The sequence below is a fragment of the Macadamia integrifolia genome, chromosome 6 (genome assembly GCF_013358625.1).
Source record: "Macadamia integrifolia cultivar HAES 741 chromosome 6, SCU_Mint_v3, whole genome shotgun sequence".
In the NCBI taxonomy this organism is placed as follows: Eukaryota; Viridiplantae; Streptophyta; class Magnoliopsida; order Proteales; family Proteaceae; genus Macadamia; species Macadamia integrifolia.
In genome coordinates, this window is record NC_056562.1 from 25,193,738 (window position 1) to 25,204,457 (window position 10,720).

The window sequence follows — 10,720 nt, forward strand, 5'->3', positions numbered from 1 at the left end:
GGATTCTCTTCTTCACTTTCCTCCATATATAATTCAAACTCAATTCTTTCAACAAAATATTCACTTTCTGACTCTTGATTGTCTTCCCTTCCTTCAACTAGATCTTCCTCTAGATCATCATTTTCTAATTCTTGATCTTCTTCTATATCTTCATCTTCATCTTCTTCAACAAGATCTTCCTCTAGATCTTCATTTTTTTATTCTTGATCATCTTCTATATCCTCATCCTCATCTTCTTCTTCCTCCGAATCATCATTAGAAGGAAAAATTGGGCGAATGATATCTATTGGATCCACCACATCAGGCACATTTCCCCCAATAGCATTCACTATCTCACAAATTTTTTCAGTGTCTCCAGTATCACTGTCACTCTCTTCACCTATATGGATTAAGTGTATTTCATCTGAGATCATTTCTCCAATAGCCAATGTCGTCATTGCCCTGATCATGTATTGCTGGTACAATGAGAGTTGTAGGGTCAATTTGGGACTCTTCTTCCCTATCTATGAGATTCATCGATCTGGTAGAGGAGTAAGTGGGAGTACCTAGATCCATTAATAGATCAGTACAAGAAGTTCCATTCAGCCAATCTACCTCTAAACATTGATGTTGGCTCCCTTCTTCTAACCATCCATTCATGGGAAAGTATTCTGGTGGTGGTGGATAAGGATATAGGTGATATGAAATTGGTGGGTAGTAAGGTTCTGGGTGAAATGGCGGTAATGATGGGGGAAATAGGGCAAGAATAGATGATGATAATCCTACTCGAGGTGAGACATAATAGTCTGGTGTTGGAGGGTAAGATGGAGATGGAGGGTATGATATGGGGTGGTAGGACGGAGATGGAAGGTATGATGTGGATTGATATAAAGGCGATGAAGGTTGTGATGCTGGGTGATAGGGAGGTGATGGAGGATGTGATGCTGGTTGATATGAAGGTGATGGAGGATGTGATGCTGGGTGATAAGAAGATGATGGAGGATGTGATGCTGGGTGATAGGAAGATGATGGAAGGTATGATGCTGGGTGATATGAAGGTGATGGAGGATGTGATGTTGGGTGATATGAGGGTGACCTTGTCTGAGGAAGGGTAATATTGCAGGGTGGGAGACTTTCATCTTCCTAAGAACGGATTTCTTCAATTCTCTTCCGATTCTCCTCCTCTTTTGCTTCCAAGTGCTTGGCTTTGAGCATGACTCGGTAAGTTTGAGCATTAAGACGCCCTCTCTTAGGTGCAGGTGGAATCCTTCGAGTAGGATTATTCTCATCTGAATCACTTTGTAACATTCCAACCATTCCGTGATTTGGAAGTGGATTGGTAGTCACATTTGGCTGGCTCTTCAATTCTAGTTCAATCTGCCCTGATTCAATCAAATCCTGTACTACTTGCTTCAAGGTGATACATTGGTTGGTGAGATGACCCTTTTGATTATGGAAATAATAGTATTCATTGTCCTTATACCAAGCAGGTGGAGGATCACTAATTGGATAGGCAAATGTCGTACTCAAGAGGCCTTCTTTGTTTAATTTCTCATAACACGCAGATAAGGGCATCCCTAAATCTGAGAATTGCCTCCTCTGTACTGAACCTTTTTGAACTGGAAGACTTGACTTAATGACAACTGGAGCAGGCTTAAGAGTTACTATATGCACTGCAGGCTGCTGGTCAGTGCTTGTGGCAGTTATAGTGTTCACCTCTGTAATACAAACTTTGCTATACCTTATATTCTTACTCTGCTCCGAGGAACCCTGTGGACTTTTCCGGTGTTGTGCTTCTCTAAAGATTCGGTTTTCAACTCTTCTCCCTGTTGCTAGCAACGCTGAGGACGTCTTGATGTGCTGATTGTATAACACATCATAATAGGGATTTGCCAAGTTATCCAGGATCATTTCAACTTGTTCTTTTCAGTAGGTCAAGATGTCATCATACTTGCCTTATCTGAAAACCTTTGGAGAAACTCAGTGAAATCCTCACCTGGAGCTTGTCGAACAGTTTCTAACTCTTGTCGAGTTATATCCAGTTCAGTTTTGTAAGAGTACTACTTGGTGAGTGCTTTTATGATTGTTGACCAATTCTGAATCTTGGAAGGGTCTAACTGAGTTAACCAACGAAGAGCTGGGCCTGAAAGAGTAAGCAAAAATGGTTGCCCCATTTGTTCTTCAGTAAATCCTCATGATCTGAAAATATTAATGAAGACCTTCAAGTGCGCCCTCAAGTCACCTTTGCCGTCAAATTTATCAGTGTTCCATTTAAATTTCTCTAAAATTCGAGCTCTGGGAAAAATGACCATCTCATCAGTTTCTATGGTTTGAGTGTCTACAGCTTTCCCTTTCTGCAACAACTTTTCAAGTCTTTCTAATTGCTCCCTTATCTTTCCTTCCCTTTCAGTTTTAGGGGGTTCAGTTGGAAGATCTAGTCGGATTTCTGCTTCATCATCATCGACCACAAGCCTCAGTACGGTATGAGGTGCATTGGACCCCATCTTGTTCCATTCCTGTTCTTCTGGAGTTAAAATATGTTCAGCTTGTTGCTAAGGCTGCTTGGCACTGGTAAACTACTTGAATAAATGACGCAACTCTTCCAACTTTAACTGCATCATATCCATTCTCCTTTTCTCTTGGGCATCTAGTTGACTTCCACTAGCCGGATCCATACTCAACAATTGTTCAGATGACGCTAAGCTATGTGAACTTCGTGGAGTGAGTTAAACAATAAGTTCCACCGTTGGTAAGGATTTCTCAGGGCTGACTCAGACCAAACGGTTATCTTGACGGGTCCACATAGACAGTAGGAAATTTTTTTGACACGAAATCGTGCCTGACCTAAACAAAGAAATTTAATTTTTTAGATTTTTTTTTTTTTGAATTTTTTTTATGATGCACACACAAAATTATTCCCTCCCAACAATAAGTGTCTAATTTTCTCCCAATCTTCAATTGATATTCACACATTTTTTTTTACTGGGAGGGCCCAAGTTAGACACAAATTATGGTGCGAGAAAACAAACAAGTTGGTTCATGTAAGAACAACCTCATGGCTGATTTCACATAGGTATTTTTTTCTCCCCATAATTTGAAAATACCTAATCATTCCTGACTCTTGGATTGGTTGTGTGGAGCATTATCAGTTTAGAACACGAGCTAGTATAATGCGGTGAAGCAGGAATCACCCCACAGGCACGGTTCCGTGAACCAAAATCGACATAGTTGCATCTCCCAATTCTCAATAGTCAAAGAACAGATCATGTTTAAACATATACAAGAAAAATCTCATCCCAGATGAAACAAGCTAGAAGGGTTTTAACTTGAACCGCAAACAATTACTGAGTCAGTTTGTGGTGTACCCTAGTTGTTTAATGATCTAGTTCCTATATGATGCGATGCAATGGATAAGGCTATAGGATAGAACAAGGCTACCCTTGATAGAATCGATATACCTATCATTGAAAGTGAATCATAGGTACGTGGTTCCTTTGATATACCAGATGGTATTGTATCAAGGGGTGTGACTTCGCCGGTGATTGTCCATGACATTACATGGGTTCAATCAGCTAACCACAGGGTAGGTGTATCCGTGAGTGAGTGTGTGCACAAGTGTAATGCAAAAAGTGGCCATTGGTTAATCTTAGAATGGCCAGATATGTTCTATTACCCTGAGGGTTTCAAACTATCGACAACCATCCTCATCAACTAATTTCACTTTGAGCACTCTTATGTAGGAAGTGGGCATCATTTGATCTTGGAGTACTTAGTATATCATGCACTGACCTCCCTAAGGGTGCGGGCACGACAGGGAGTAGACTCATCAAGTGATTTCACTTCGAACATGATGCATGATGCAGTTAGCAAGCAATATATGGACATGTTTACATACCATAATGATGAGGGGCAGAAAATTCTAATGTTCATTGTAAGCCCCTGGTATAAAAAGTTTAACAGTCCCCAGTGGAGTCGCCACCGTAAGGGAAAATACCTTCTTCTACTTTCTTTTTGTTTCCTCCCTCACCTCTTGTCTGCATTGCAGGGGTGAATGAATTGAATCCAAACATGGTATGGTGACTATAGGGGGATGGGGAAGCATGATTTTTTGGAGTCGCCATCTAGGATTCAGGGCCTAGAACCCTGTGGTGGAACCCAATTTCGATCGAGGGATCAAGCTCGAGTAGGGGGTTGGATTCCTGTGAAAGGAAGGAACCCCCATATTTGACTTCATATTTTGGTTTGTTCTAGAGATAGGGGTTTGTGTCAGGTTACAAGTGTGGGAAGGTGTTAGGCACCCACCTCAAATTTTTGGTCTTTCTGCCAAAGGCTTGGATTTCGAATATTCTCCCATGAGAATTTTAACAGCCTAAGCTAGCATGGAAGTCCTATTACTTGAAATAACGCAAACATATATACATAAACTTGGATGAAAGAATTGTAGGAAATTATTGAAATATCATATGAAATATAGATCTATATTAAAACCACATGAAATAAAAAAATTTACATAAAATAGCAGAAAATGCAATTATCTTGTCTACATATGAGTACGATGCCCCATGACATGACAAATATGATCGTTATTTCATGTGAGGAACACATGCGATAACATATAAAATGATGAAACAAGTTACATTTAATGTATAGATGCTAAAATTAATACATGAAATAATAACAATAAATCATTATTTTATGCAATAAACACATAAAATAATACATATGGAGATGAGGTATGTATTATACATGCAAATGGAATTATGATGTAATATTTACATGATAACGACCGATGAAAATTGTGAAATTTCTGATAATTTTCTTCAACTCAAGGGCAACAATTTAATTTTCTCCTCTCTTTCTTAGAGAAATTAAAAACTTCCGGTACTTAGGTAAAAAAAGTTGATAGTGTTTTTTTGCTAGGATATGAACATGGGTTCTGGTTTATAGGAATTTGAGCAGGGCTTCCACACTACATTCTTGAGGTAGGAATTTATTGTGGAAATTTGGGCAGGGCTTTCGCACCGTATTCCTAGGGTTGGAATCAACTATGGAAATTCGGGCAGGGCTTCCATGCTATATTCCTAGGGTTGGAATCAGCTACTAAAATTTGGGCAGAGCTTTCGAGCCATATTCCTAGGGTCAAAATTGACTGTGAAAATTCTGGCAGTGCTTTCATGCCATATTCCTAGGGTCGAAATCAGCTATGGAAATTTGGGCAGGGCTTCTACACCATCATAAAAATATTAAAATTAAATAAAAAAGAACTTAAACAGAAGTTCTGTACTAACTTGATATGAGTGACGTGGACTACCAAAAATGGGGTAGGACTCCGTCAACTTCAATAAGCTCGGCTCAGAATTCCTATAGACTTTTTTTTCTTTCCTCTCTCTCTTTCTTTTTGCAAGGTCTCCGAAACATTTTTTTTTTCTTCAGAGGTTCTCCTCTTTTTTTTTTTTCCGGGGTTTGACAGTGACCCAGGGTCACTATTTATGGAAGGGAGGAGGTATGCCATGCAGGAGCTTGCAAAGGGGCGTGTAAAGAGGTTTTAGGGGTGTGTAAGGGCTTACACATCCATGTAAGCCTTACATGGATCCCTACCCCGTGGCACTCTATTATGCCCTGAAAAATCCCGTGTCACCCCGTTACGCATTCAAAAGCATCGTGGCACCCTGTTATGTTTCCAAATATGCCCGTAGGTGGGTAGCTACCCCATAGACTGGGTGGCAGTAGCCCTCGATGGAAATATAATCACGGTAGTAGCCGTAGGCTGGGCGGCAAGATTTAGATAAGGTTTGGTTTGGTTTGGTTTAGGGTTTGGTCTAGTCTAGGATGTGGTCTTGTTTAGGGTTTGGTTTAGGTTAGGGTTTTGGTTCGGGTTTAGGGTTTAGTTTAGGATTTTGTTTCGGGTTTGGTTCAGGTTAGGATTTTGGTTTGGGTTTAAGGATTGATTTAGGTTAGGGTTTTGATTCGGGTTTGGGGTTTGGTTTAGGTTAGGGTTTTGGTTTGGGTTTAGGGTTTGGTTTAGGTTAGGGCTTTGGTTTGGGTTTAGGATTTGGTTTAGGTTAGGGTTTTGGTTTGGGTTTAGGTTTTGGTTAGGGTTTTGCTTTGGTTTAAGGTTTGGTTTAGGTTAGGGTTTTGGTTTGGTTTAGGGTTTTGGTTTGGTTTAGGGTTTTGGTTTGGTTTAGGGTTGGGTCTGGTATAGGGTTGGGTCTGGTTTAGGGTTTGGTTTGGTTTTAGGGTTTGGTCTGGTTTAGGGTTTGGTTTGGTTTGGTTTGGTATGGTTTAGGTTTTGGTCTGATTTAGGGTTTGGTCTGGTTTAAGGTTTGGTCTGGTTTAGGTTTTGGTCTGGTTTAGGGTTTGGTTTGGTTTAGTTAGGGTTTGGTTTGGTTTAACTAGTTCAAACTTCAGGTAGGCAATATGGCACATCGGTATCCATTTTTTTCATACAAGATATCAATCGGACCATATTTCCGAATGCTATCCAATGATATGGGAATCAAACATATGCTAGGCTCGATTATTGTATTCTGGCAAAAGGTATCAATGACCACTTTCGATCATCTTTCCCCATCAAAAAATATCGGGCTAAACTCCTAACCGTTCTTACGCTCGATTGTATTCCGCATGTTCTTGCATAGCGGCTTTAAGTTGGGATAGCTAGGATAGTCTAGACTTGTGCCGAAAATTGGATTTCTTTCCGAAAGAGAGAATAAATGTTTCATCATTGCCCGTAATTCATCATTGTCAAAGGGGGACAAAATTTGATGTCTACAACAAGGCACTCACTCACGAAGGGGCTTTGCTCTACAGCTCTGGTTCTAGGCTCTTCTTGCATATATATATATATATATATATATTGAATTACATTAACATGCCAAACATTAAGTACGAGAAATAGATTCCCTAACATTTAAAGTTCTTCCAAATGGAGGATCTCCATAAACTCAATGTTTCTATACATTGTAAATTAAAAATATATTACATCGATTGATTCTAGACCCGTATAAGGTTTCTCTGATACCACTTTGTTAGACTATTTAGAGTTTCACAACGGACCATAATTGGTTCCTATACAAACAACTACAATACGATGTCAAATCAAAATATGAAGAATTGATGTGTACCTTCCACTTAGTATACTAAAGACAAAATCGATGTCGTTCTTTACAATTTCCTTCTCTTGCTATGGATCTTTTACAACCCCTTAGACCTCCTTGAGTTCTCTCATTTTTCTGGCAAAGTGAAGGAAAGGGAATGATGGTTGTTGATACCCAAAACCTAGTATATATAATACTGCCTTGATCCAAAATCATAAATCACAATGGGTTGGGTCAACATATCCCTAAATTGGAGAGTGGACCGAACCAATTATGTAATTGACTCTTACATATTTAATCAACCTTAATAATTAATTAAACCCATAATCCCAACAATTCAATCCTTGAAATCAACATCTGTTTTTCACCAGTGCTACAACAATTCCTTCTTCCACCGAGAACAAACAATGGTGCAAATTTCCACAATTTCGGATCATACATACAAATAGTATGTATTTTGGAGTCAACTGTAGTTCTTAAATTTGTAGCGATAAAATTTGTTGTGTATTCAAATGTACACATATTTTAAATAATGTATTAGAAGTTATTGCATGTGCTTAATTTCCATGCGGCCTAGTTTGATGATTCTAATCTAAGGCCTATTAAAAATGTGCCTGAATTGATCCTCCATCCATTGGTGGGTGAAAGGAAACTCGGTCATTATATATAGACATGTTCCAAACAGTAATTCATTATTAGGAATGCATTCCACATTGTAAGGATAGTAATGTGCATTCTAAGAATGGAAATGCATACCAAAAAGTAGCTATACTATCCTTTGCAAAATTTGTATCCAAGCCCTTAAGGCCAAATGTGAGTTGCCTGATATTGAAATATTTTTGTATAGCATTTCTCTGTTTGAAATCAATTCATCTGGAAGAAGTATGTCTTTATAATCCGTTGAATAAATATTTTGAGTAACAGAGAACAAACATCTGGTGTAGTGTACCATTGCTTAGATATTGCTCAAATTCATGGCTTACATATGATATTGTTTTCCTCCACACACCCCCACCCCTCAAAAAAAAAAAAAAAAAAAAAAAAATTAATAATAATTATTGGAAGAGCTTCGGCTTCATTAATACCAAATTTACTGTCCCAAAAGTTTGACAGCTTTATTTGTCAACATGTTTCCCAAAGAATTGTACCACTTTCCACATGATACACCCAATGGCAGATAGAGAACGAAAATAGCAATTTTCTATTGGTTAACGTAGAAACAAAGGTCCAGTAAAGCACAGAAAGAGAACCATAACATAATAAACAAACACCAAAAGAGGGTCAATCTTCTCTCCATTCCTTAACCCAAACTGCATATCAGAAAAGGCTTCAGCCCTTCCTATAATTATCTATATCTGTCCAGGTCTAATGCAAATTTGAAATGCCAAACCACCCATGTAAGTCAAAGATCTAACCTTAGGAAAATTAACAAGATGAAAGACATTAAAAAAAGTGGAAATTTTGATTAGAAATAATAGCCCAAAATAATAATAATAATAAAAATAAATAAATAAATAAATAAATGAAGCAGATACCCAAACAAAACCATTGGAAGTCTCCGTAAAAGCTTTAATGAGTTTAACTTGCCTAAACCTATAGAGTGGCCTTCATCTTTACGGAGCTGGCCCAAAGAAAAGAGTTTGCTTTCTAGTATACCCTGATTCTTAATTTAGTGTCAGGCTAGAATTTTAGATGGGAAGTAGTTGCTAGAACTATTATAAACTATTTGGAGGAAAATTAAAAAAAATTAAAATAAGGGTACATATGTAGCATGTTAGAGAACTTCCCGTCAGAAGCAGGAAGGTCAAGAAAAAAGATGACAGGCTCAATCCATTAGGGAAACTGGAAACTACTTTAGTGGTATGGGTGGTATGCATAGTCATGATCCTCTGATTCAATTTCTTTTACATTCTCAACTATATCATGAACGCTTTTCGTTAGGTGATTAGTGTGTATCTCAATATCCTTCAAAACCATTTCTAATTGTTCTCGACATTCCGCCAATTTTTGATTTGCACGGTGAAGCTCAGTGGTCAGTTCTCGAATTTTCTTGTCCTTCTCATCCTACAAATAAGAAAAAACATGCAAACTTTATCAGTATCATTACTGAATGGTTTACGCAGAATAAAATTAGCTAAATGTCAGTGAAATATGGTTTTAGAAGTTGAAAGTAGAGATCAAAGGAGGGAAAAAGAAAGAAAGAAAATAAGAAAATTATCAAGACCAACCATTCCATGAGCAACTTCTTCTTCTTGGTGAAGGCCTGAAGCGTATAAAAATTTACCTTAGAACTAGCCACTTAGAAAACTTTAGGAACAGATTCAACAAGTAGGAAAAAAAATAAGAAGGAAAAATTAATCTCAAAATTGGAATAGCAGCCTCTGAATCCATTAATCCTTTGGGACCAATGATAAAGATAAAAACCCCACCCAAAAAAAGGGGAAAAAAAAAACACCCAACAGGCCACTACATTGCACTCTTGTAAAGGTGCACACATAAATCACCAAAATTGTCAACATGGAGGGTGATCATAATACATTATATTATATTATAAAATATGAAATATAGAACCTGTACATTTTTTTATTACACCATCAGAAAATCCCAAACATAAACTATTCATAAGATTCCTTGTTAACTCTTCCTATGTTTTATGAATATTCTCCTTTCCTCTTTCAGTTTTGTGGTGAGGATGGTTGTGATGTAGTTGCATGTGCGTGGCTGGACCAGTATGACTCAAATCCGCAAACACAGACCGAGACAAACCAGGTCCAAACATTGACTCTGGAACAATAGGGTTAGTAGGGTTATCTTGTAATTTGCATTTTATTTTTATTTAAATACTACATAAGAGTATTTAAATAAAAAGACAGGAGTTAGATACCTAGGAAATGGGATTGAGTTGCTTAGTTTCCTAGTTTTTGAGATGATATCTATTTTCCGTTTTAGGATTGGATTAGGGAGCCTTTTCTTTTCCCTTTATTTATAATCCAATGAATTGGCCAAAGTAAACTAAAATATTGAAGTTGATTTTTCTTTTATTCTTGTCGTTTTTTCATTGGAAATCTACCCTCCCTTGGGCGACCCAAACCCTAGAACCTTCCTCCCTGAACCAATCCCATTGAGAGATATATATATCAGAAATCAATACTGGTTTTGTATGTAATACAAGACCAAGTTGCCGAGATAAATTCTACCAAAAAAAGAAAACAAAAAAGAAGTTGAGGACAAATGTTTTTTTGTTCCCTGGACTTTTGGTTCTATTGTTGATCACCACCAAAAGGGTTGGGTGTTATGAATCATCCCCTGGAATCACAGGTTGATCCATGGTTATATGAGATTTTTTTTTCACTATAAGTGATTAATATCAGCTTTCTTTATTGACAAGAACACCTGGACTACTTGCATAAGAGCCCTTACCGTCATAACTTAAATCTGTGTACTTCCCATTCTTAATTAAATTTTGATTCCCTTCCTTTTCTTCTAAATTTTTATTACCCATTCTGAAGAAAATATTCACAGAATTGCCACTGCCTTCTTATATTTGGATTTATTCATTTGGGTGGGCCCATAGAGACCCAAAAGCAGTGTTTTTGGACCCCGGGTTGCATTAGAGTGGTTGTTTTGGGGGGGGGGGGGGGAAA

At 37.9% G+C, this 10,720-nt stretch overlaps 1 protein-coding gene across 4 annotated transcripts in view; it reads right to left on the reverse strand.

Moving 5' to 3' along the window:
- Window positions 1–8,801: 8,801 nt before the first annotated feature.
- The window catches only part of LOC122081899 (protein FAR1-RELATED SEQUENCE 5-like), a 56,842-nt gene continuing 54,923 nt past the window's right edge, over window positions 8,802–10,720 (reverse strand). For 3 of the 4 annotated variants that reach the window (XM_042649285.1, XM_042649283.1, XM_042649288.1), the window contains one exon: window positions 8,802–9,140. In XM_042649285.1, coding sequence (XP_042505219.1) covers window positions 8,931–9,140 — 210 coding nt within the window. In that variant the 3' untranslated portion in view covers window positions 8,802–8,930. Of the gene's footprint in view, window positions 9,141–9,304; window positions 9,340–10,720 lie in introns of all 4 variants that reach the window. The other variant, XM_042649287.1, reaches the window with a different exon arrangement.